The sequence below is a fragment of the Drosophila virilis genome, chromosome 5 (assembly GCF_030788295.1).
Source record: "Drosophila virilis strain 15010-1051.87 chromosome 5, Dvir_AGI_RSII-ME, whole genome shotgun sequence".
Taxonomy (NCBI): domain Eukaryota; kingdom Metazoa; phylum Arthropoda; class Insecta; order Diptera; family Drosophilidae; genus Drosophila; species Drosophila virilis.
In genome coordinates, this window is record NC_091547.1 from 15,511,575 (window position 1) to 15,539,276 (window position 27,702).

The 27,702-nt window shown below is 39.8% G+C and overlaps 1 protein-coding gene and 1 long non-coding RNA gene across 38 annotated transcripts in view; one reads left to right on the forward strand and one right to left on the reverse strand.

The window, feature by feature from the left end:
* The window catches only part of Dscam1 (Down syndrome cell adhesion molecule 1), a 69,989-nt gene extending 51,131 nt beyond the window's left edge, over positions 1-18,858 (forward strand). For 12 of the 37 annotated variants that reach the window (XM_015173898.3, XM_002049745.4, XM_032436887.2 and 9 more), the window contains 15 exons: positions 5,354-5,473; positions 5,542-6,768; positions 6,828-6,983; positions 7,048-7,731; positions 7,795-7,903; positions 7,968-8,144; positions 8,207-8,373; positions 10,811-10,978; positions 12,868-13,023; positions 13,712-13,867; positions 14,174-14,481; positions 14,552-14,732; positions 14,802-14,960; positions 16,024-16,090; positions 17,471-18,858. In XM_015173898.3, the coding sequence (XP_015029384.1) occupies positions 5,354-5,473; positions 5,542-6,768; positions 6,828-6,983; positions 7,048-7,731; positions 7,795-7,903; positions 7,968-8,144; positions 8,207-8,373; positions 10,811-10,978; positions 12,868-13,023; positions 13,712-13,867; positions 14,174-14,481; positions 14,552-14,732; positions 14,802-14,960; positions 16,024-16,090; positions 17,471-17,552 (3,917 nt within the window). In that variant the 3' untranslated portion in view covers positions 17,553-18,858. Of the gene's footprint in view, positions 1-1,412; positions 1,707-1,825; positions 2,114-2,507; positions 2,793-5,353; positions 5,474-5,541; positions 6,769-6,827; positions 6,984-7,047; positions 7,732-7,794; positions 7,904-7,967; positions 8,145-8,206; positions 8,374-10,810; positions 10,979-11,275; positions 11,489-12,867; positions 13,036-13,711; positions 13,868-14,173; positions 14,482-14,551; positions 14,733-14,801; positions 14,961-15,138; positions 15,154-16,023; positions 16,091-17,470 lie in introns of all 37 variants that reach the window. The other 25 variants (XM_070210115.1, XM_070210110.1, XM_015173897.3 and 22 more) reach the window with 8 other exon arrangements.
* Positions 14,954-27,702, reverse strand: part of LOC116651093 (uncharacterized) — a 61,629-nt gene continuing 48,880 nt past the window's right edge. The window contains exon 3 of the long non-coding RNA XR_004304116.2: positions 14,954-15,689. This is a non-coding gene — a long non-coding RNA (uncharacterized lncRNA). The remainder of the gene's footprint in view (positions 15,690-27,702) is intronic.

The following is a 27,702-nucleotide window of genomic DNA, read 5'->3' on the forward strand; positions in this document are numbered from 1 at the left end:
AAATTACGCCCTTTGACTTTGGCGACGAGCCAGCGAATGTCGAGGATTCGGTGTCGATTATGTGTCAAATATCAACTGGAGATTCGCCTATCGACATAGAGTGGCTGTTCAATGACTATGGCATCAGTTCCTACTCCGGCATAAATGTCATAAAGGGCGGCAAGCGGAACAGTGTGCTCAGCATTGACAGTGTTCAGGCGCGACATGCCGGCAGATATAGCTGTCGGGCAAGGAATCACGCGGCCGCCGTTAATTATACCACCGAGCTTATTGTGAACGGTATTTGGATCATGAGAGTAGTTACGACTTAACTAGATGTTATTTGGTTCTTTCTATTTTAATTTCATATACCTCAAAAAATACCCAACTAGAGAGCCGCCTATACAGTAGTAACATGTCCCCTTGAATTCTTCACTAGTTGCACCCAAAATAGCGCATTTTGATTTTGGCGAAGCGCCCGTAAATTTCGAGGATTCAGTTTCCGTGAACTGTCTGGTTAGCTCGGGCGATTTGCCGCTAGACATCGAGTGGCTCTTCAATGATTATCCCATCAATCATTATTCGGGAATTTCGACTTCCAAAATGGGCAAACGCCTGAGTGTCCTCATGATCGATGCGGTCAATGCACGTCACGTCGGCAACTACACGTGCAAGGCTAGAAATCTGTGGGCCTCGTCAGTCTACACAGCCCAGCTCTTTGTCAATGGTACAGCGAGATTTGTACAGCACCTGAATGTAAATTTCGGTTTTTTTTTTCATTGGTTTGATTTTCGTGTACTTCTTTTATAATTTACACCAACGAAATTGTAAGTCACACATTTAAACACAGAAAATGCATGATTGCTTTGGCTTTAGTTGATTGACGTGTTGGCTTCTTGTTTTGGCTTGAATCAAGTATGACGAGTATATCAAATGACTTAGGCAACGAACTTGAGGGCACAACGAACTTTACGAAACTTACCAGCCACCACCTTAACTCCTACACCTTCTTTCCCATCTCAACTTTGATCAAGTGCCACCTCATATAACACCCTTTGAGTTTGGGGACGAGCCAGCGAATTTTGGCGACTCGGTGACCGTGCAATGCACCATATCCAAAGGCGATCTGCCCGTGGATATATACTGGCTATTCAATGACTATGCCATCAACGAGTACCATGGCGTGACCAGTTCTAAAATAGGCAAAAAGGTCAACGTTCTGACCATCGACTCCGTGAACGGCAACAATGCCGGCAACTATACGTGCCGGGCCCGCAACAGTGCCCAGACCGTGGAGTATACGGCGGCGCTAATAGTGAATGGTTGGCCATAGATTTGCTGTAGTTTTAGTTTTCATATAGTAGAGCCTACATATTTACGTTATCTTTTGTGTTTTTTTTTTTGTATTTTCTGTTGTGCTCATACCCAAAAAGTACTACCCCAAATAACGCCCTTTGCCACGAGCGCTCAGCCCACGCATCTGGGCCAGTATATAACCTACCAATGCACCCTCACCGAGGGCGATTTGCCCCTGAACATACGCTGGACGTTTAACAAGCAGCCGCTCTTCAATGACGATGATCAGGACATACTCATTGCCAAATTGGGCAGACGCAGCAGCGTTCTGACCATCGAGAGCGTGGCAGCAAAGCATGCCGGAAACTACAGTTGCCATGGCGAAAATGCCGCTGGCAAAGCCTCCTACAGCACCCAGCTGAAGGTCATAGGTGCAGCGAAGACTCTATGCTAAATACCTTATTTAATTACGTAGAATATTTTTGCATACGCTCTCTTTTTCATTTGCGCACTCTATTATTTCGGTTCTTTCCCATCCAAATACGTTCAGTTCTGCCGCGCATCATTCCCTTCGCCTTCGAGGAGGGCCCCGCCCAGGTGGGCCAGTACCTAACGCTGCACTGTTCAGTGCCCGTGGGCGATTTGCCCATGCAAATCGAATGGACGCTGAATGGCCAATCGATTGGCGAGCAGCTGGGCATCAGCACATCCAGCGTTGGCAGCCGCAGCAGCGTGCTGACCATTGAGGCCGTTGAGGCGTCACACGCTGGCAATTTCACGTGCCACGCCAAGAATTTGGCTGGCCATCAGCGCTTCACGACGCTGCTCAATGTCTATGGTTAGGATGCGTAGAGTACAAGAAATTATGAGCCATTAATTCCTCCGCAGTAGTTTGTTGCTACTAACCCAATGCGTCTATCATATTTCGGCTGCATGTCTCTGTCTCTTTTTCGCTCTGTATCTCTGTCTCACTCTGTGTCTAGTCGCACCAAAAGGATTGCATGTACAATATAACAAAAATTATTGCACCTTCTTCAGTTCCATGTAAGAGTTCACTAGGCTGGCATATTTTAGGCATATCTATGATAGGTTTAGATTTGGATGAAAATTGGACCGATTCAAAAGTCACGCAATTTCTTTAGCTTAACCTGAGTTCGGGAACAGGATATTTCTTTAGATTGCTCCATCTTAAAGTTCATTTTATTATTATTTCTTTTAATTTTGCTTCAAAGTGCCACCAAAACTGGCGCCACTTCCAAACAATTCGCCGCTTTATGTGGGCGACTATTATCAAGTGACTTGCGCCGTGGTGCACGGAGATGCCCCCTTCAACATAACCTGGTACTACAATGGGCAACCGGCTGGGCAGCTGCCGGGCGTCAGCATTCTGATGCACGGCCGGCGTAGCAGCTCTCTGAATATTGAGAGCGTGCAGGGCGGCCACGCGGGCAATTACACATGCATGGGTGCCAATGGGGCCGGCCACACGATCGCCGAGACGAAACTCAGTGTTAAGGGTTTGTTTCCTGTACAGCATTACGACTTGGCCTGGTAGTTGTAGCTCCTAGATAAAGCAGCAACTGTATAATATGCCCACTCTCTCTTTCTCTCTCTCTCTCTGTCATATGTGTTTCTCTGTGTTTGCCCTGGTGTCGGTTTGCATAAGCACAACTTGTATTATATATTAACACCTACTCATGCACGGCTTTTGTGTGTCCCCCCAACCGCTCAGAACTGCCCCAAATTGAACAGTTCCATTTTAATGCCAACGGCGTCAATGGCGGCCAAGCGGTGCGTGTCATGTGCATGGTCACCTCGGGAGATCTGCCCATCGACATTTTCTGGCTGAAAGACGGACAGCCCCTGCTGCGCTCCATATACCACAAGATCGATGAGTATACGCTCATCCTGTCCCTGCGTCAGACAGCCATCAGCGACTCGGGCAACTACACGTGCGTGGCCAGCAATACGGCGGGTCTCGCCAGTCGCTGGTCTCTGCTTAAAGTGAAGGGTACATTCCTAATTTCATAATAATTTAATTTAGAGGTCTATCATTTGTAAATAGTTTTTCTTTGTTTAAAATTTGTGCCCAACAACAAAAGACAGTCTCCAAGCTTGTTTTTGGTTTTCTGGCTTCGAGGGAGTTCGATCCCAAAACTTTGTGCTCAGTTTACCGACAATTAGTCCAACAACTCATCTCTGACTATTTCAATATGGAGAGCTTGTTTCATAAATCAAAAGACTTAGACAGCGAACTTGACAATATACAGTCAGCTCCTAGAATCTTTGGGAACGCACTGTCGACATTCATTATAGACTCGATCACGTTTGGTAATTGATGGGCTGTCAACTTTAGTAACACTTTTATTGCCTTGCACTGCCTTTTTGTTCGGCACTCTTGACGCTGCTTTAGAGCCGCCTCTGCTGGCCGCCCTGTCGCTTTCCACGTCCGTTTGTGATGTCAACGACTATGTGCAACTCACGTGCATTGCCAGCAGAGGTGCCACGCCCATTCGATTTGAGTGGCGGCTCAACGGGAGGCCATTGCACGATGACGATGACGACGCGGACGCCACCCAGGCGACCGTGGGTGAGCACTCGAGCCTGTTGTTGATCAACAAGGCGCAGGCCCACCATGCAGGCAACTACAGCTGCTCGGCCAGCAATCATGTGGGCGTGGCCCAGCGGCAGGCCATGCTGACTGTCAATGGTAAAGTGGAATCAAAAAAGTTTGGCGAAAAAATCAGCGATTTTCCATTTCCCTTCAGCTAATCCAGATTTTCTCGAGTTTCGACTTTTTGCATATTTTGCTCTTTGGGCCAAAGACTATTTAAACGAGTTCGATTGAGGTCTACCAACAAAGTTTTACCATCCAACTAGACACTGTATATAAGTACTTATAATAAACACCCAACAACTTTCCTCTCTGGGAATGCCATACAGACGCAATGTTAGTTCCGACCTAATCTTAACGCATCCGAATAAGCTCCTATATGGCAAAACAGCTCAGATTCAAATACACTATAACCAGCAGCACACACACACACCCACACACATGCATACTACGCACAAATACGTATACGCACTGTACTACCAGATGTGTGAAAGGACTCACAGCTTGCTACTTGCTTTGAGCTTTCTGTACGATATATAGACACATATATATTGAATATGTTTTTATTTTCAATTCGGTTTTGTACATTACGATTTGAACAGGCTCATGCTCCAACACCGAATAAACTGCCAACAACAATAACAACTCGCATATTTATCGCTTCTAATTGTCTACTTAATATTAATAACAATATCAGCCCACTGTGCAGTCTGAATCTGTTCGCTTGAAATAACAGTTAAAGATACATTTGTACGCTCCAGTGAAACACAAGTCCCTGCTACGTTCCCGCCATAACCATCCCACACCACATCAGTCCAACCTAAATCCCTTCATCCTTGACTTTAATTACTTTCATTTTTATTGTAGTCTATAATTTACTTAGCGCTTAAGTCACAAAACGAAGTCTGTTTGCAGAATAAATTTACAAAAGAATCGAAAATCGTTTTAAAGACAATCACAAACAGCGCTTCGTTTTGCACAAATTGCATGTTGTTTATCTTTTAGTTTGTTACTAATTATTGTTTAATTAAAAACCTCCTTTCGGTTGTCCTTTAACAATTTGGTTAATTAATTGTGCTAATATCTTTGGTTGTAGTTTGGCTTATGAGTTCAACTAAAGTTTAAGTTAATAGTCGAAACAGATCTATAATAACGCTTAAATTATCGTTAATATATTAAAAGCATAAATGAAATATGTGACAATTTTCAAATTACTTGCGATTATTATACGAATGTTTCCACTAAGTTGCAAGAAACTGAAATGAATAAAATATTCTAAAAAATACTTGAAATAATCAAATCATTTCAGTTTGTGCAAAACAAAGTCCGTCCATCCGAATGTCAAAATATGATACCCATGTGCCGCATGCTAATTGTTATAATTTAGGAAAGCATCCGCAACAAGCATACTAATATATTCTATTTCTGTACCCTACACATCAAAAACAACAACAACAACAACAGTGCCACCTAGATGGATACTCGAGCCAACAGACAAAGCCTTCGCCCAGGGCTCCGATGCCAAGGTTGAGTGCAAAGCTGACGGTTTCCCCAAGCCCCAAGTGACATGGAAAAAAGCAGTTGGTAAGCAAAAACAAAATAAAACTAAACAGAAAACATCAAAAATTAATGATAAAATCTCCACTCCACAGGCGATACACCCGGCGAGTACAAGGATTTGAAGAAGAGCGACAACATTCGCGTCGAGGAGGGCACACTGCACATTGACAACATACAGAAGACTAACGAGGGCTACTACTTGTGTGAGGCCATCAACGGCATCGGCTCGGGACTCTCAGCCGTAATTATGGTCAGTGTCCAAGCGCCACCAGAGTTCACGGAGAAGCTGCGCAATCAGACCGCCCGTAGAGGCGAACCGGCCGTGTTGCAGTGCGAGGCAAAGGGTGAGAAGCCCATCGGCATTTTGTGGAACATGAACAACATGCGCCTGGACCCCAAGAACGACAATCGCTACACGATTCGCGAGGAAATACTCTCTGCCGGCGTCATGTCCAGCTTGTCTATCAAACGCACCGAACGCTCTGACTCCGCGCTATTCACTTGTGTGGCCACCAATGCCTTTGGCTCGGACGATGCCAGCATAAATATGATTGTGCAGGAAGTGCCGGAAATGCCGTACGCTTTGAAGGTTCTGGACAAATCTGGTCGCTCCGTGCAGCTAAGCTGGGCCCAACCCTACGACGGAAACTCCCCACTGAATCGTTATATTATTGAGTTCAAACGCTCACGAGCATCCTGGGATGAGATCGATCGCGTTATGGTTCCCGGACACACAACCGAAGCGCAAGTACAGAAACTTAGCCCTGCCACCACCTACAATATTCGCATCGTGGCTGAGAATGAGATTGGCTCCTCGCAATCGTCGGAGGCCGTAACCATTATCACAGCCGAAGAGGCACCGTCGGGCAAGCCCCAAAACATCAAAGTTGATCCAGTTAATCAGACAACGCTGCGCGTCATGTGGAAGCCACCACCACGTTCTGATTGGAACGGCGAAATCCTTGGCTACTATGTCGGCTACAAGCTATCCAACACCAACTCTTCCTATATTTTTGAGACCATTAATTTCATCACCGAAGAGGGCAAGGAGCACAGCTTGGAACTGAACAATCTGCGCGTGTACACTCAGTACTCGGTGGTCATTCAGGCCTTCAATAAGATCGGCGCAGGTCCTCTGAGCGATGAGGAGAAACAGTTTACCGCCGAAGGCACACCCAGCCAGCCCCCCAGCGACACTGCCTGCACGACTCTGACCTCGCAAACCATTCGCGTCAGCTGGGTCAGCCCACCTCTAGAGTCGGCCAACGGTGTGATCAAGACCTACAAGGTTGTGTATGCCCCCAGCGAAGAGTGGTACGGTAAGTAGAAGTGTGCCCTCCATATAATGTACGATCCCATTGACAAGTCCACATCGTAGATGAGACCAAGCGCCATTACAAGAAGACTGCCTCCTCCGACACTGTGCTCCATGGCCTGAAGAAGTACACAAACTATACCATGCAGGTGCTGGCCACCACAGCCGGAGGCGATGGAGTTCGCAGCGTGCCCATTCACTGCCAGACCGAACCCGATGGTAGGTCCACTTCTGACACATCTGAATTTTCAGTCCTAATTGCAACCTGCTCTCTGTTGAACAGTTCCCGAAGCGCCCACCGATGTCAAGGCTTTGGTTATGGGAAATGCCGCCATTTTGGTATCCTGGCGCCCACCAGCACAACCCAACGGCATTATCACCCAATACACTGTCTACTCGAAGGCTGAAGGTGCAGAGACTGAAACGAAAACCCAAAAGGTACCGCACTATCAAATGAGCTTCGAGGCAACTGAACTGGAGAAGAACAAGCCCTACGAATTCTGGGTCACGGCCAGTACCACCATTGGCGAGGGCCAGCAGTCGAAGAGCATCGTGGCCATGCCCAGCGACCAGGTGCCCGCCAAGATCGCCTCCTTCGACGACACGTTCACTGCCACATTCAAGGAAGACGCCAAAATGCCTTGCTTGGCCGTGGGAGCACCTCAGCCCGAGATCACATGGAAGATTAAGGGCGTTGACTTTAGTGCCAACGATCGCATGCGCCTATTGCCCGATGGTTCGCTATTGATTAAGTCGGTGAACCGCCAGGATGCCGGCGACTATTCCTGCCATGCCGAGAACTCCATTGCAAAGGACTCGATTACCCATAAGCTCATCGTATTGGCACCACCTCAGTCACCTCACGTCACGCTCTCGGCCACCACCACCGACGCCCTGACCGTCCGACTGAAGCCCCATGAGGGCGATACAGCTCCCCTGCATGGCTACACATTGCATTACAAGCCAGGTATGTACAAGGACGATAAATAATTTGTGGAATTTTTTGCTAATAACCGAAAAATATTCGCAGAATTCGGCGAGTGGGAAACAGCTGAGGTCTCTGTAGAATCCCAAAAGCACAATATTGAAAACTTGCTATGCGGCTCACGCTATCAGGTCTACGCCACAGGCTTCAACAAGTGAGTCGAGCACAAAATAATCTAACTATATTCTACTCTAACTCTGCTGGAACCGTCTCTGCAGTATTGGCGCCGGCGAAGCCTCCGACATTCTGAACACACGCACCAAGGGCCAGAAGCCCAAACTGCCAGAGAAACCACGTTTCATTGAGGTGTCATCCAACTCGGTTTCGCTGCACTTCAAGGCCTGGAAAGATGGAGGCTGTCCCATGTCCCACTTTGTTGTCGAGAGCAAGAAACGGTATCTCCTTGAGTACAGCTCACATTGCCTCGTTAAACGAGACTAAACCTTTGGTTTTCTAGTGATCAATTGGAATGGAACCAAATCTCAAATAATGTTAAGCCCGACAACAACTACGTTGTACTCGATCTGGAGCCCGCCACCTGGTACAATCTGCGCATTACCGCCCACAACTCGGCTGGTTTCACTGTTGCCGAATACGATTTTGCCACTCTCACCGTAACCGGAGGTATTTACGATCTGTTTTCCAATTCAAATATTTCACATTGCTTTTGTACATAGAAAACTACGTTGATAATGTTGTTGGGGCGTCGGCTGCGATTCCATTTGGGCAGAAGCCACAGGAACTGCCAAATGAAGAGCCAGACGACACGCCCCGACAGCATTGTCCATATACAAATAACAATCTAGGCATAAACACTTTCCCTGAGTTGTAAATGTTTTTAAACCAAATTCACAAAAAAAAAAAAAACTAAAAATGAGCAAATTTCAATTTTTGATTTCATTTTTCCCGAGCAAATTGCACAGTAATTATTTTAATTTTGATTAGCAGATTTTGCTTTAATTTTATTCTATTTCAACCACAAGCTTGTCACACATAGTAAAAAAAATTGTTTGTGTTGATTTTATAAGTTGTAATTTCGATAATATGCCAAAATTTGAATCGCAACGGCATTGAACGATGTACAAAAGATGTTTTTATTGCGTAAATGCAATTTGTTTTTTACGTTTTTATATAAAATACCATTAATGTGTACAAATCCCAAGAACAGCAAATGCAAATGCTACAAACTTTAACGTAAATAGCTTAACATAAATCTCACCAGCCACACTCATTGATTAAAATCATGAATTTAATTATTATTTAATTCATCATTTTATTATTATTTTCTGCGTACCTTTAGACAAACGTAGTGCTCTAGACGACCACGGTACTTAGAATACCATATTGATTTATGTGATTTCTTCATTTCGTTTTTCACTTGTATATCATGTCCATCAAGTTCTGTTAATTGCATTTATGTGTCCAGTCTGTGGAGATCTATTTTGTTTGTACATTTCAAAACAGACCAAGGCGTCAAGGTGCATTCGAATCTGTACTGCCTGGTCTGATATGATCAATTGATGTTGTAACCCCCTGTTGCTCCCTTTCGCTGCTAGTAGGACACGAAAGTGTCGCTTGAATAAGAATTCGAATTGTAAATTGCTCAATTATTTGCAAAATCCTTAAGTAATAAATTCTCTCTGCAGCAAAAGCGAAAATACGGAAGGATTTTGAAGGACTAATTTTTGAAATAATTAATTCTTTAATACCATTCTATTCAGCGGAAATTGTACAGAGTTTTCCACAACTGATCACATTAAATTCACGCAATTTTATTAGTTCATGCATTCGTAACTAGGTTCTTGATTCCTTTTTTGTTTTATTTGGTTTTTAGTTAGAATATTTTTAAGTGTCGTTTTTTTTTGTTTTGTTTTTGACAATAGCAAAATGCTCATTTAATCTGCTTGAACCAAATGATAAAAGCCAAAGAAACTCAAATTGAGACCGAGCAGAGCCAAAGCGCAAACACATTTCCGAAAGCACAACAACCAAAGATCCATCATCCAACATGTTAGCAAGGGTTCACATGAGAGCTGAGATCAAGAAGAAAAGGATAAGAAAAACATACATATGTGCATTCATTACACACAAATGTTTATTTCGATTACAATTCAGTTCTGTCATCAAGTTCTAGTTGAGTTCCACCTAAGTTAGTTAGTGTTTACAAATTTTATTTGAAGTTACCTCAACAGAAGTGGCAGTGGGCCATCTTTCGTTCACGTTCTCGTTATCGTAATCTCGTAATCATACTATCGAAAGCTGCTACACTTGGAATGCCGTTAAATGAATTTGTTAACTTGCTTAAAAGCGTTTTAGCGTTTCGAGATCATAGTATTAACTATTTACTTAACTAGTTGTAAGATATTACGGATAAAAAACAAATTGCATTTGAACGTATTGAAACGATGTTGATTTTTTTTATATAATTACAATTTATAAAATAATAGTTAAAATAGTTTTCATATCAATATTCACAAACATTATGTTGCGTTCTGTTCGGCGCATTGTAAAATAAATTCTAAATATTAATTAAATGTATAATTAATTTACATTCTCAACTATTTGTGACACTTCTACAATATTTCCGAACACGTTACAAAGATTATGCGAACTCAACTCAACTCAAATCAAATCAAAGTTATTAATCGTATTTCTATTTGTTAATGTATTTGTTTAAGTGTGTGTTTTTTTTGACAAACAAGTATGCTCGACTAGTCGACTAGTGTCTGGGTACAAAAGTCAATGTACGGGAAGAAGGCGAAAGGGCAAAGAGAGCGAGCGAATTGTTGGCGATTTGTTCGCGAATTGTTGGCGATTTGATCGTCAACTTTTTGCGAATTAATCGCGAATTGTTGGCGAATCAATCGCGAATGGTTCGCGTGCCTTTTTAATTTGCAAACTATTGAACGTTCCCTCTCACTTGCTCTCACTCTCTCTCTCTCTCTCTGTCTCTCTCTACTATCTCTCTTTATATACATACATGCATATATATATTTATCTGTCTCTCTCCCTGTCTGGGTCTACATGTGAAACACTTTGGTTGTTGTTGTTGTTGTTGCAGGCACAATCGCACCCTCGCGTGATTTACCAGAATTAAGCGCCGAGGATACAATCCGAATAATTCTATCGAACCTAAATTTAGTAGTGCCGGTCGTGGCGGCTCTGCTCGTCATAATCATAGCGATAATTGTTATTTGTATACTGCGTAGCAAAGGCAATCACCACAAAGGTATCTATAAGTATATCAAACTAATTACATATTTCTTTTTTTTTTCGGTTCCTCTCCATCTGTCTTTCTCTATCTTTCAACATACTGTTAACGCAAAACGAACACACTTCGCTTTTCCGTTTTTTGTATCTGTACATATTTATGTTTTTCCTTTTTACAACAATCAACAAATATCTTAAATATTTTGGCTATGAAATTGCCTGCTCTGTTGTTGTAACTGCATGCCCCATTACGGTTTGTATAACAAATCCGTATCCGAAACCGAATCTGAATCTGAATCAAAAAACAAAACCAAAGGCACAATTGCGCCTCTCGACGACGGCACGGGCCATGGAAATGTCCATGCCCGGATTCCCCTGCCCGCCTGGATGCCCGAGTGGCTGGATCTGAACTTTATGGTGCCATTGATTGCCACCGTTGTTGTGGTTGCCGTTGGCATCTGTGTTGTCTGCGTGGCGCTCTCCCGAAGGCGTGCAGATGATATGCGGGGCGGCCAAAAGGATGTATATTGTAGGTTTTGTCTGTGCTCCCCAATGCACAGGAGAGCAAGTGTACTATTTCTACAGAAAGCATATTATTTTCGACAAATTTTATTTCTGTTTTATGGTTCTCAAGTGTTGAACATTGTTGCGCATCTATCGCTCAATTGTTTAATTGTTAAATTGAAATTTTGTGCATTAAAATTAACGCACAATGTCAACACGAGGACCAGGTTACGTAAATACATATATCTCAAATGCCGTCACTCTGCAAGAATTCTGGTAACTTTTTAATCATTTTGGAATGTCAATGTTTAGTTTTAGTATAAACCATTTAAAGCATGATATACATATTATTCGCAGCTTGATCAAATATTATTCAGACTACAACTGACACGAACTCAAGAATACACGCACAAAAAATACCAAAACTTTTACAAAAATATACCAACAAAATACTTTAAAAACATATTAAATATATATTCCAAAATAACTCATATATATGTATACATATTTAATGTGTATTCCGTGTGTATAAGTACATTCATATATCTCTGTTATACTCATATAATACTCATAGAACTACCATCAGTTTTCCATCGCCATTAACAGATATTGGAAAATTATTTTAAGAAAATATTGACATTTGTATAAATATTTTGCGATATTGATTTATTGATTTTAATCCCTCCATTATTCTGGCATTAAATTCAAGAAATAATGTTGTAAGCCAAGTAAATAGCATCCGCACCATAGACATACACATATCCCATATATAGTATATATATATATATATATATATTAATCTCCAGTGTTGTAAATACGTTTTGCTTATGACGTAAGCAACTTTAACAGTTTCTACACACAACAAACAAATTCTCCTATTCACTGTACAACTTTCTATCGACACTTTTTGTTGTTGTTCATTTTACACATTTTCAATCAATTTTTTCAAGAGAAACTAAAACTAAGATGCTTTTTGAAATCGCAAATGAATATAATGCTAAAGTAAAGTAAAGTAAAGTAAATTTTAAACTCAAAATTAAAATCATCTCTCATTTCATGTCATTATATCATGAATTCTTATATCTCGCAAACAAGTTGGTATATTTTGACAAAAAAAAAAAAAAAAAATCAAAGACACCTCACGTAATTCCGTTTATGCAATTGTAAACTTGTACTCTTTGAGCTACTATTTAGCACTTTAGCGTGTTGAGATGCCGCACCAAAAAAAAAAAAAAAAAAAAATTAATTAATTGATAAAATCCCAAATATTGTGAGTGACGGAACAAAGCTGATTGAATCGAAAAACAGAAGTAAAGTATGCGAGTTGATCTTTGAGCAACATTAAAAGGAAAAGCATCTTCAGTGTTTCACTATTGAGTTCGCGATATCGTATATTAATTCTAGACGATGTAGTTTACAATCAGACAATGGGACCCGGCGCCACCCTGGACAAACGCCGCCCGGATCTCCGTGACGAGCTCGGCTATATCGCACCACCGAACCGGAAGCTGCCACCTGTGCCCGGCTCCAACTACAACACCTGCGACCGGATTAAGCGAGGTACAGTCATAAGTAAGCATCTAAATTTCCAATGCAACATTTATTAATGCCAGGACTATGCCAGCGGAGCCCCACCCCAGCCCAACCCAAAGGCTGTTAGGGGCACTCACTGCGCATTGGCTGAGGCTTATTTTTGTCTTCCATTTACTTTGCGTACAAAATGTTTGAAAAGAAAACTGAGCAGAAAAGAATAGAGTATTTGATATTTTGCCTTGCTTTTGCATTCACAATGAACTTGAAGACCTTAGGTCGCTCGTGGGGCGTTGCCACGCCCATCTCACATACACAGACACGTGCACATACAAGAACACGCCGCAACGCTTTCTCAGAACGAAATTGTTAATGTCGCTTTTTAAAAATTGCTTCTTATAATTTGGAGGCTCCCTACGCGATCTGAACCAAGACTCGTATTATTAAATGTTGTGCTGAATTTAGATAAATCTTAATATGATTTTGTTTTTAATTGTTTTAATTACTTATTTATTTATTATTTGAATTTCTCCCCGACATAACTCCGACTCCCCTCCGTTTCGGTTGCTGTTGCCTCAATTATTTAATTTTTCCGTTGACTCATCGTTGATGTTGTATGAATATTGGAAATTGAATAAAAAATAAAACTACACCAACACAAACGACACTTGACACCAAACACGAACACGAACACGAACACGTACCCGAACCGGTTCAGGCCGCGGTGGCTTGCGCTCGAACCACTCCACTTGGGATCCACGCCGTAATCCGAATCTGTACGAGGAACTGAAAGCACCCCCAGTGCCCATGCATGGCATTGGCAATCACTACGGCCATGCCCATGGCGCTCCCGAGTGCCAATATAGACATCCAGGTAGGAGTGGTCCCCCATTTGATTTTGTCAAGCTATTCATTTTCGTATGCATCCCAACTACTAATACCAAACCACGTTCCCATTTAACTTTTCATTGAGATTCATTTTTTAAAGACCACTAACCCATTGTAGTCTAAGCCCGGTCGCTTCGAGCTGCTTAACGTAAGTAAAAGATACCAGGCCAAGCCATTCTGTCTGGCAGGTCGCTCTACTCGTACTAAAACACTAAAACAAATACCAAGACACCAAACAATCCGCTCTGGGGAGCATGTGGAACTGTTGCTAATCGAACTCTCTTCTCGCAAGGCATGGAAGATGAGATCTGCCCCTATGCTACGTTCCATCTGCTCGGCTTCCGCGAGGAAATGGATCCCACCAAGGCCATGAACTTCCAGACCTTCCCGCATCAGAATGGACACACGCCCGTACCCGGACATGCCGGTACCATGCTGCCACCTGGTCATCCCGGACATGTGCACTCTCGCTCTGGATCCCAATCGATGCCTCGTGCCAATCGCTACCAACGCAAGAACAGCCAAGGCGGCCAGTCCTCGATCTATACCCCAGCACCCGAATATGACGATCCTGCCAACTGCGCCGAAGAGGATCAATACGTAAGAGCGCCTATATTGAAAGCATATCAAGGAGAGTAGCTTATTGTTTTTTTTTTTTCGGATTCCAAAGCGCCGCTACACACGTGTCAACTCTCAGGGCGGCAGCTTGTACTCTGGACCCGGACCCGAATATGATGATCCCGCCAACTGCGCACCTGAGGAGGATCAGTACGGCTCTCAGTATGGTGGTCCCTATGGTCAGCCCTACGATCACTATGGATCCCGCGGTTCAATGGGACGTCGTAGCATTGGTAAATGCGAGACTGAGAATTGAAAAGCACATCTGATCGATTGACTACATTTAAATCCTATTTCCGCAGGCTCTGCACGCAATCCAGGCAATGGCTCGCCTGAGCCACCTCCACCACCACCACGTAACCATGACATGAGCAACTCCTCGTTCAATGACTCCAAGGAGAGCAACGAGATCTCAGAGGCCGAGTGCGATCGCGATCATGGACCACGCGGCAACTATGGTGGTAAGTGTCGGAAGATCAGTCGAGAGAAGTCCCCAGCCCCCACTTCAATTCAAAACTAAATATTTCAATGTTTGCTGTGCTCAATTGAAAATGCATTAATTTTTAACACGACAATTCGACATGTTCTTAATTTCCCTTTCAAAATTCGTTTTTACATTCAAATATTAATCTCTGTCAGAAGACTCCAATGAGGGTGAGTGTTGTGAAATTAAATCGCCCATCGCAGTTAACTTAGTATTTAAATTGAATTTGAATTCCCCAACGAAAAACATTATCACAACTCACCTCATTCTTCGCAATAGTCTTATGAGTCTGTCCACGATCTCATATCAGGAATGTGATCCTCCTCCAATCCTCAGTTCATTCCCTGTTCATGTCATCCATGAATCATGTTTAGCGATAGTTGATAATATGTTCATCATTATGAATATTCATGCTGTGTTTTGCTAAAGTTTCAAAACAATTTTGTTCGTCCTTGTTTTTATTGTGTTAAATATGTATTAACTTTGGTTTTGGTTCTTAAATTGATTTAAATATGCACAATTTAATATTCCATTTCCATTTCATTTTATAAGGCACACGGCCCAAAATTGAATGGGTTTCCTTTTTACAGCACCATTCAATGTTTTATGTTTTGTATCTAATATCGGATTTAAGTTTAGTTTTAATTGATTTTCATAGAATCTCATTTCATTGAATTCATGTGTCTAGAAAATCGCATGTGTCCGACTAGAAAACCATAAGAACAATAAGTTAGATACATAAGAATTTTAGATGAATATTTAAGCAATAACAAAGAAAGGTTTTTTATATAATTTTTGCACGTCAAATCAAATCAATAGCGATTATTTGAACCATAAGAAAAGTTTTATTTAAATTTTTTATTTTGCGTTTTCTTTCTATTTTCTTTTACATACTTTGATATTCTATAAACTTTCTACTTCGGTTGCTCAATTTTGTTGGGGTACTTAAACACACAATTTTTTGTCGTTTTCAAAAACAATACAACAAATAAATACAATTACAAAAAATAAATGCTATAATGAAAACCAAAAACGTACAGCTGTAAAAAGATCACCACAACCGAAAGATCAACGCACCACCGAAGAGATGCGTAAATTAATCGAGAGGTAAGAAACGAGTACATATCGAAACATATTGAAAGCATACCCAATACTGGTATAATCCATGCAAAAGTATGTTTACCAACTTAAAGTGCACAGAAAATAGAGTAACTATATTCGATCTGACTTCGCATGGAACCATGCAGTTCAGTTGCCTTAAAGACTGGCCTATTCAGAGAAAAGTAGAGGAATTGAAATTTCATGACTTATTTTTATTTAAATATTTTCTGTGCAGTTTTCGATTGCAGAAGAAGAACTACTACTTGTACGTTATGCAGCTACTAACTCTGAGTATTTTGTACTTTTTTTCATTATGAATTAACATTTAATGACACACTGACTACGTAGTCGCAGGCAGTTGTAAGTTTTAACCTAAGCTAAGTTATGTAACTAAATGTCGACGCTTTTGCATGTCCTGGTCGCAGTTAAACCCGTGTACATATACTTATATAAACATGCCCACTAAAGCCCTTCTAACTAAATGTGCATGCCGAACTTAATCGATAACGCTTTTGTTGTTTTTGTCTATTATTTATTGTCGATTCGATTATATTTGATTTGTTTTTCTTTTTTCTCGGTTAATTGAAAGCAAATCACAGTTGAGTGTTTCGAAAGTACCCAAAGCATTTATCATTTGAAATACAAATTCCGATTAAATAGCATACTCGTATATTAATTAATCAATCAACAGGCTTTAACAAAGAAAACAAAACACAGTCTTGCCACAATAAACTCGTGCAACCTGCTACGAGCGGGGATCTAACAGTCCCCAGCAGCTTGGCGCTTGTCGCTTGGCCTTGACATGAGACACAAATACGAAACACGCCCAAAAAAAACACACAGCTGCCTTCGGCACGCCGAAGATTAAATACCCTTGTAGACACCTGGCTCAATTCCATATGAATATGGGGCCTCAAATATAAAAGGGAGACAACAACGGAGTTCTTTATAAGGTAGTCCGATGATAATAAGTATTTTCTCAGGCTGAAGCTCCTAAATGCCAAATTTGTACAAGACATCTCGCAAACCAGAAAAATTATCTTTAATATATAGTTGTCCGATCTGCCCGACTCCGAATGCCGCAAACATGGCTTTAAGACTGTGTGCATCGTTTGCATACAAACAGATAAACAGATATGACTCGATTGCTCAAGAATATATATATTTATATATGTGCGCGCTATGAAGTCCTCCTATGTGTCAAACATTTCATGACAAAGTGCTCATACAAGGGTATAAAAAGGCGTAAATATGAAGCAATGCTTTGGTTGCAAGACACTATAATAATAATTAATATCAATCGATATATATATTTATGTATATGCATCAACTTTTTGATCATCTGCTAATTGTTTAAACCATCCCCCACCCCCTCCCAACCAACAGAAACGAAGCCGGCCCAAAACAACTCCAACTCCAACAAACAAATGGCGCAGGATTCACAGCCTACGATACTATGGCAGTGTAATTTGTAAGCGGCTTGCAGTGGGCGTGGCATTTTAGCTTAGTGTTTCAAGTCAATGAAGTGCGTGGGAGTTGAATGACACACACACACAAACACACATACATTAATATATATTTATATATATATATATATAAGTATATATGCAGTCAGTCTTATTTGAAAAGCATTTGCATCACAGAAGTAAGCAACGCATAAAGCGCATACATATATATATACAATTATTAACTATTTCAAATATTAATAAAAAAAAGTCGAAAAGCATACTTATATGCATACACACACAAACACACACATACACACATACAGAAAATACCAAACAATGTTTGTCTAAAAACCAAATGCAAATCAATTTTTGCATTTAAATTAAAACTCTTAAAACGAAACGAAAAGAAAAGAAAAACAAAAGATATATACAAATAATACATTAATTATAAATTCAATTGTGTGTGTGCTTGCATAAAATAACGTAAATTTTTAATATTGTATTTCTTAGTTGTAAGTCAAGCAGAACTACCAAAATATCAAGAAGGCGAGAGAAACAGAAGAAGTTCTCGGCCCAAAAACATAAATGTCTAGCTTGTAAGATTCTTTCGGTTTGATTTTCTTTGCCATCTATGCCAAAAGCATGCACTAATTGCGTAGCCTAAGTCAAAGTCATAATATTATATTGTAACTGATAGATATTGTTTAATTTTTGATGGTCTGCCAATCCTATAACTACGATCATATATGTATGCCACATGTGTATGACATTTATATTTTGTTCGACGGCAAGTAACCCAGCGCACATTCATTGGAGTTTTGCTTTTTGTTGACTTGCGAAGTTTTGTGATCATAATTTTTAGCAGTGTATGAGTCAATATTTTATTGGTACTCGATTTGATAACTATTTTTTATCTCACATACGTTAAGTCTTTTCTTTTGTATAATTTACACCGCAAATCCTTGTGTTTTTCTTTTAAAATGCGCTTCCATATAAGCATAACTCAAGCGAATAAGATTTGTTCAATGCAATGCACAAATAGCATTTATTTTACAGCAGAAAAAAAGCGAAAAAAAAGCCACTTAGTCACAAGCTCTAAATTGTATTATACAAAAGCTCCACAAAGCGCACTCTTTTATTTATTTACGAATCGTTTCTGCACTTCAGTTTTTTACGCATTTCAAGCTTTAAGACAAACTGATATTGATAATGTGCACACACCTCAATTTCTGATACTGTCAAATATGTATTTAAGATTTAATTATTATTATTTAAGTTTTTTGCGACACATTTGTTTGCTAAATACACATCAAATTTGAATTGAAACTCTTACTTGTTCTTTTATTTATATTATTTATTTCACATATTAATTTCAGCTTTTATTTTTGGGACAGTTCTGTAAGTTCTGAAGCTACCTTAAAAACTCGAAGACTGAACTTTGCAAATTAACAATGAACCAAATGCTTAAAAAAAACACGAATATCACAAGAGTTAAACGGAACACAACAACATTTGCTCAAAACTTAGAAATAGCGAAGCATTTGAAGTAGCTCACGATTTACAAGAATGTCAGATTAAACAATTTGGTTAATTAATTAAATACTTTTTTTTAATTATTATTATTATTTGTATTTATAGTTGAAAAAATCAACAAAACTTATTTTCTTTGCACACACACACTCGACTCACTCTATAACCCTTACCTAGGTATACCGATTTTATATATGAATGTAGTGTTGTGAAAGATAATATTGCTTATACATTATGGGAAACTTATATTAATATATAAATGTACTACAAATTTTGATGGTAAACGAACTACAAATATTAAATAGCGTTTAGAGAAAGGGCATTTAATTAATATATATATATATATATATATACGATATACAAACTGTTTAAGAATCGAACTAACAACAAGAGAAACAAAAAACAAAACAACTGACAAATTTTCAAGTAATTCAAATAGCGAAAAACGTATTCAGAAAAAAAAACCAACTCTTGGATTTTCAAAAACAATTGAAATTAATATATATCTTAATAAAAACAATTTTCGGCGAATCAAAATCAAAAACTAATCGACAAAAATATTTTACGATAAAAACTAAAACAAAAAAACAAAAAAAAGAAGTGAAAATCTTTCGACATTTGCAAATATAAATTTGGAATTACGTAATTGAACTAAGCTAAGAAATATTCAAAAAATAAATATCATGCATTTCTCATATATTTATCGTGCATATTGGATCGTCTGCATATATAAAGCAGGGCTTGCTTTTTGTGTTGCTTAAAGAAATCAAACTAATCATTAAGCCTATTTTGTAATTATTTAGCATTAAACAATGCATAAACATAACATAATTTTCTACTTAACATTACTTAAAACGCATAAATCAAAATTAAATTCCATTGCATCTAAGCCATAAAAGAAAAAATACAAGAAATACATAAAAAAGGATTAAAAAAGTATAAGAAGAAAAACAACCACAGCCCCAAAACGGACAACATTCAACTTCAACGCACATCAACTTTTGGAAACGCTTACTAAGCAAATTAAAAAATAAAAAATTAAATGAAAATTACATTTAGACATAAGGCAAACAGTTTAAAACGCATACTAATCACTCGCTCCTTCTTAGCCGAACAAATATTAATCGTGCATTACATTACATAAAACATTACATACTAACATATATGAGATGAAATATCCAAAGATTAAAGCTCGTAATCCTTAAGCGCGGCATTAGAAAACCTAAACGAATACTTCAAATATGTGTATTACTAATTACAAATTACAAAACATATATATATGTATTAACTATATACTAATATTGAATGTATTGAATTGACAAGCAACACTTAACAAACTTACCAACACAGCCAGACACACACGCACACCCTCTCCTTCAATAGCACTGCCCAACACTGGAAGTTCTCCGGAAAACCACTTTATGACGAGTCAATATCTTGGCTCCAACACCAATCAATACTCTCACACACACACAAACACATAAACACACAAACACACACACACACACATACACATACACTTATCTAAAGCAAGCGAAGCTAAATTTGTCTGTTTCAGTGTCATAAAATTCAAGCAAATCAACAAAAAATTAATAAATAAACGCCAATATATGTTGGATAAAAAAAAAATAGTAATTGTTTTATTGAAAGTGGACAAATTTACTCTAAATTTAATGTACAATTGGAAAAGCTCAGAAAAGTAAATCATTTAAGGAACTGATTTTCTTATAAATTCGACTCAAAATTGTATCAAAATTAAGAATCAGATCGAATTCAGAATTTCAATGCTTACTAATGTGTTTATAACAATGAATCAATATTAATTAAAGCTAAAGCTTTACATGGAATGTTTTCTATTAACATATTCTTTGAATGCAAAAAAGCATAACATATAAGGGGAAATTTATTCACATTCACATAAATATTCTTCATTTTTAACGAATGTCACATGGTTCTTGTACATCACATACAAGGGGAAATTTAGCCGATTCACATAAATATTTTTCAATTTTAACGAAAGCGACATGGTTGTTGTACCGGCTAAGATTATTGACAACGAATTGTACCCACAACAAAACTAAGATTGAATGTTATAATGCATCGAATAACCAAATATCCGAAATATTACGAAATGAAGACACACTTGATGCCTATGATTTTATGCATATCAATTAATAATAATAATATTATATACAAATGTAATTAATTATCCGTTCAGGATGAGCCAACAGCCTTCAACTATCGAGCAAACCCTTTTAAATGCCAACTGATATCAGTAGAAAGTAAAAGGCAGAATGTACCAACGTTACGCGTACCTAAAGCGCCCTCTATGTGTGGGCTTTGGTGGTTGTTGCGTAAACTAAAATGTTACGAATACGTTGCTGAACTGAACTTAATTTCCCCGTTGTTATTTTTAAGAAAGTCCCTTTTCAATTAATATACTTTTATTATGACCATTCTAATCAAATGTAGCTTTAATATGGGTAAATACTTTCCCCCTTTTTATCTGTTTGGCCGAGCCCATTGCTTAAATGTTTTAAATAAACTTATAAAATGCTTAATCATTAAATACTAGTGCATGCATCATAAGTGTCGAGAGTAATATGTAATATATTCCCCATTTAATAAAATATGTATTGTATTATCAATCCGAATATATATTGAAAATGTAATCGAATATTTACTGAAAATGTAATCTCTTCTCGAAAACTGGATTAACATTATTAGTTTTATAGTTTTCGTTGAGCGAGGGCGCACTGTATGGGAAAATATTGATTAATATTTTGTTATTAAAAATTGAAGCAGCGAAAAGTACTTGTTTAGTTTTTTGTATGATTCATTAGTATGGAGAGCTTGAAGTCGGGAACTATGCCCGATGTATAAAGATGGGTATTCAAATTCGAAACCTCAACTTTGGATCAGCCCACGTTCACTTTTGTTGCTGCAAATTGGCAGTTGGCTAACCAAAATTGAGCTAGAAATATGGGGGCCACGCCTACAACAGAGAACTGTTTCTGGTAGAGTGTTATCCCTATTAGCCCAAAATGGTCCAATGTACACAGAAATATCGACGCAGAAATTGGGCGAAATGCAAAGTATTTGAGTATCCAGCAATTTAATAATGCAAACAGACCACGACCACTGTTAACAAGCAAGGAAAGCAAACAATGCTCCACTCTGGCGACGAGGACGGCGACGGCGAGACGGGCTCGAACCATTGGGATTGGGTGTGTCCTTTAGCCGCACTGAGGCGAAAAGTTCAACAGGCTGCTCCACTAAATCAACAAAGAGAAAACCGCAAAATGCCGATAAGAGCCGCAACACACAAACCGAAGCCACCCAAGCCACCCCAACCGATCCAGGAAGCCAACTGACCCCCCGGCCGGGAACTGGACACAGAGACACATCGGCTAAGCAAACAAATGGCTCACATAAAAATGAACGTTGAAAATTCGTATAAAGCGACTAGCGAATGTTCCAGTCGGATGCAACCGACTACGTAATACTCGTCTCTGAAGACAAGTGCCGACAGATTACTTTTGAATAGAGGATAAGTAGTCTTCAAACCAAATTCAGTCAGTCTAGCTCTCTACCTGTGGAAGATACAGCATTTTGTTGCCCCCGAAGTTGAAATCTTTATATCTATTTGTACACGAGTAAAAGTCTCTAGCTTCTATAACAAAACAAATATACTCTCTTGCACTTTGTGAACGAGCAGCCCGGCGGGGCAGAGGAGCGGTTGCAGGACTCGAAGTCGGACTCGGACTCGGGCTCGGACTTGGGTGGTGACTCGGCCACTTTACTGGCTTCAGCTGACGCAGGAGAGGTTTGTTGCTATTTGGTTGGCCCAAACAAGCGCGGAGCAGCGCCAGGGGATGGCTGTCGCTAGATGCAGCCCCAAAATGGATATGCGTTGACAACAGCGAGCAATTGTTGTTGTTGTTGTCGTCGTGGTTATCGTCCCGCCGAATGCACAGTAAACATGCAAAGGAAAGCCAAACGAAGCTCTTCGAGTGCCCGCAGTCGGTTGGAAGCGGGCGCCAGGTGAAACTATGTCAACTTCTGCCCTGGGTCGCCGTGCATTTGGGTTCAATTGGACTGGTGCTCGGGTCTGGCCGGGGCCTGACACAACTGCTTCAGCCCAGTCCCCAAAGGCGTTGGCGTCATGCAATTTATATATTTGGCTGACAATATACACGTAATATGCATTTAAATAAATAATTATGACATAGACAGAGCTTCCGATGCCGCAACGCCAATCTCTTACTTCGATCCATATATAACCATATTCTGGGCTACTTAAGAATGCAAAACAATGGCAAAGTTCGTCTTGATGTCGAAATTATGTTCGGCTTTCTTAAAGCCAGAAGCCCAAATAGTGGGGCTAAATAGTCCAAATATATAATATGCAAATTTGGAATGTGACAATTGATGAACTCGTTTAAAGATCGAGCGACAAATATGTTGCCAATACGATCCTTAACAAAGCTTGTTTAAGTTGTTATGAGACTGTGATCGAGTATATTGTAACCAACTGCTACATTTAAAAACTTGTATTATGTTTGAAGGCCCAATTATACAGTTTTTTATATTACTTCTATGACTTTATATCAATAAGGCTGGCCACGCAGTTGTAATGCACATGGGGCTTCCTGATAATCTACAACTCGAGCAATATAATATAATTATAAATAATATATTTTTATCATACGGTTGGACTGTATCTGCAATATTGTTGGTGCTAGACTAATTGTAGTTGTTAGTTAATGAATTTTGTTTGTCGTATAGTACAACTACCAAATACCCTATTTAGCTCCTATCACTAATATAAAATGTTTGTAATATACTTAAAATTTCAAATTTGTCATATATATAATTTTATAACAAGCGAAAGCTACAATTCGTCATTTGGCCAGAACCGTAACCGGCAGTTATAATAAAATTTATATATTTTTTATTTGTACAAATAAGTGTCAATAATATTGGAAGCTATTAATTGAAGACTGGGGGTATACACAGGTCGCCATAAAACTTGTGTTTTTTTAATGAGTTTGGCAAATAAATTAACGCACGTTTAAAAGAAAACAAAAGCAATCGCATAAAACTAAAACTGAACCCAACGCCGACTGTCATTTTATGGATGTTCAAGCCGAGACCTGAGCTCAGGTGAGCGGGGCAGAGTGAAGCGGAGGGGAGCTGCGAGTGGCAACTGTTGAAAGGCCAACTCCATTTGGAGCCATTGTTTGGCTTTTGTTTTGGCTCATTTTATTTGCTCGTGCTGCATTCGGGTCTAGGGTAGTTAAAGTTTATCTACACTCATTTGGCGTGTTTGTGTTTCTCTACCCATAAACCTACTTTACGGCCACATAAGTTAATAAACTGTTTGCTGTTGCTTTGCCTTTGCCTTTTGTTTGCCATATCGATTTTCTATTTTATTTCACTTAATGTTTTTTCCCTGTTACTTAATTCCTCAAAACTTACAAAATCAAGCACTGAGCTGAAACTCGTGAACTCGTTCGAGACCAAATCAATTAAAAGACAACTTTTCTTTTTGTTTAAGTAAATCATAAATCATCAAAGTTGCAACCGGATGATGAAAATCATTCCTCTTTCTATTTAAAAAATCTGTGAAACATTTGAATATAAAACTTTTAGAATAAGCCTGATGTCGAATTCAACTTAAACTTTCTTCACCTCAATCTTGGGCCTTCATTTTTATAAAAATTTTATTTGTCTGCAAACAAACAATTTTCACCCAAGCATTTTCTATCATTTTCTCATCAATTAGTCAATGAGTCAGTCAGCTTTATATATATATGTATAGATGCAAGATATATGACTCTTAAGATCTGCCTTGCAATTATAGAGCGTCCTACCGATGGTAAAAAATGATCAACACAAATCATGGCCTCCAAACAGTTGTTATTGCTGACGTGTTTGCCATTGTTGCTGTGGTTTGTGTTGTTCTTGTTTGTCTGGCTGGCTGGGTTTGTCTATTTTTGAAACAGCAAACAAATTATGAGAATGAAAACAAGCGACTCACACCCACAGTCGGGGCGTTTCGTATATTCATAAGTATGTAGCTTTGTACTATCTATAGATTGCTTAAGTATTTTGTGATTTTTCTTAATCATCATAAATTTGAGTTAGTTTTACCGAGACATTTGGCAGTTGGCCACCAATGCGACAAGAACTTTCCCAACGGCGGAAACATCAATAAATTAGAAATGTTAAACTCAACGATTCTTAGGTGGGCGGCTGGCACTGTCGCCCAGGCAATGGGCACAGGGACAGTAGCAGGGGCTGGGGCAGGGCCCCAAAACTTATTGTCTGCGTGTTGCGGCACAAGAATTTGTGCGTCGCCTTGGCTTGCCAGTTGCCATAATTCTAGGCATTTAATGGCCGCCTGCTGGCCGACTGTAGGCATTGAAGACACCATTGCCCAAGCCCTGAGTTATGTGGTTGGAGTGCAGCCCATGGCACGCCCTCAGCGCCCCAGCTAATGAATGGGGGATGATGCTGATATGGTGGATGCTGCGCATGTCGCAAATCTGAGCATCACGATTTTGCGAGGGATGCGAGAAGCCATTTTCTAAATGTATCAAAATATATGGTATATATGGGCTTCTTCGCATACACATAAATGTGTGGCTGGGAATCTGTGGCGCTACAAAATGGCAGACATTTTCCATTTCAAGTGCAACAGCAGCTCGAACAAAAATATATTTATGCTCATTTATTTATAAAGTTAAGAACTTTAATATTTAAGACAAATTAAACTGACAATATGGCAATAGTAGTTGTGTATTTAGACATATAAATCTGATATACATAAATATCCAAAACATGCACTTCGTGAGAAAAGAAATAAATAGATGTGCTTTGAGCTTTACAAATAGGAAAAGGAATCACAAAAAGAACTTGGCTCAACTTGAAAAAATAAAAGAATATATTTTACAAAATGTTCAACTGAAATGTTCAATTCTGAAATTTGAATGATGAGGATCGAAAGCCTAGTAGTAGACGGTGCACGTATCTTCCGATCGTAAGATGCATAATATCTTAAGGAAAAAACTTGAACCGGACAAAGCCAGGTAATGCCCAATAAAACAATTGTCATAAGTTTTGGTAGTCGGGTGTTAAATTGTGTGTATGTTGCAGGGCAAACGTCATCCCGTCACACACACGACCCACCACTCGCACAACAATTCACCCCTATCCTTAGGACACACACACACACACACACACACACACACACACACACACACACACACACACAGTCAACGCGACGCGCTGCCAATTAACGTAATTAAATGATGCGTACATAGTCGAGCATAGCAAACACTTGGCTGCTCCTCCAGCCCGCACCCAGCGGCGGGTGTGTATGTGTGTGTGTGTGGCACATCCTTTGCTTAATTAATTTGGGACATGACACACAGTTTCTCTTGCATTTCTCGTTTATGTGGTTGCTATCTCATTTAATGTTTTAATTGCGAGCTGGGCCCACTTTGGCAGCCCGCCATGGCAACATCGGGGAACCAATCAACAATAGCTCCAACAATGCCAACAATGCCAGCAAATGCCATCGTATCGCCTGATTATGTCACAGGATATTTGGAAGCCGCACAACGACGCCCGGGCAGGAATCCAACAAAAGCAAAGCCCAATGCAAATAGGCAAATATGTAAGTGTGTCATTGGGCAGCCATAACTGTCATCGACTAAACAAAATGAATGCTCGGCTAGAGCTCTGGCATCAGCCTGGCCAGGACAACGCTGCGTATACGCAACGTGGTCTCATATATTGCCAACACTTTAGTGAATTTCCCAGCGGAGCTGCGTCAGCTCTTGTCCACTCCCCCCACCATCCACAGGTGTGTGTAAGTGTGAGTGTGTGTGTGCGTAGGAAATTTGCTTATTTGTCCAAGTTTTATTTTCATTTTGCATGACCAAAAATTATGCTAATCCTGGCATTTTGTTTGGCCTCGCAGGATTCGTCTGTGCATTTAGAGCCAAAATTATATGGCATTGAGTGGAGCAGTAGCTCGGCTTGGAGCTACATTTAATTACCGTCATTTGCCGGGTGATGCCTTCGCTGTGGTCATTAGGGGCGCAGCGTCTCCAATTTGCAGCTCTCTGCAGCACCGCCACGTGGCACATTACATACTATTTTATATGCCACGCACTAATTAAACTAATTAAGGCAATTTGGCGTTATTGAAAGCCCGAGTCAAGTCCAATTGCGAGCTGGCAGGTGACAGCAGACACAAGCTCGCGCTGAAGATTTGTAAGAATCAATCCCTGCGACTCTTCCTTAAGACTTCGCTTTTGATAGACGATCTTGTATAGCCTGTTTTGGGGCACAATCTATCAACCGATTCGGAACTGTCGCAGAACACAACACAACTTGGCACAGGGTCAACAACTCCAACAAGGTTGAAAGGAACTCCAACTCCTCAGCCGATTCGGCACCAAAGTGCCGCAAAATATGCAAAACAAACGAAATAAATTCAAATGCGTTTTGCTGGCTACTCGTAAATGTATGCCAACTAAAATTAATTACAGGCAATAACGTCATTCCTGTCCGGCTGTGCTTTTTGCGGGATCCTGCAGAGACAAACGCCTGTACGAGAGAGCGAGA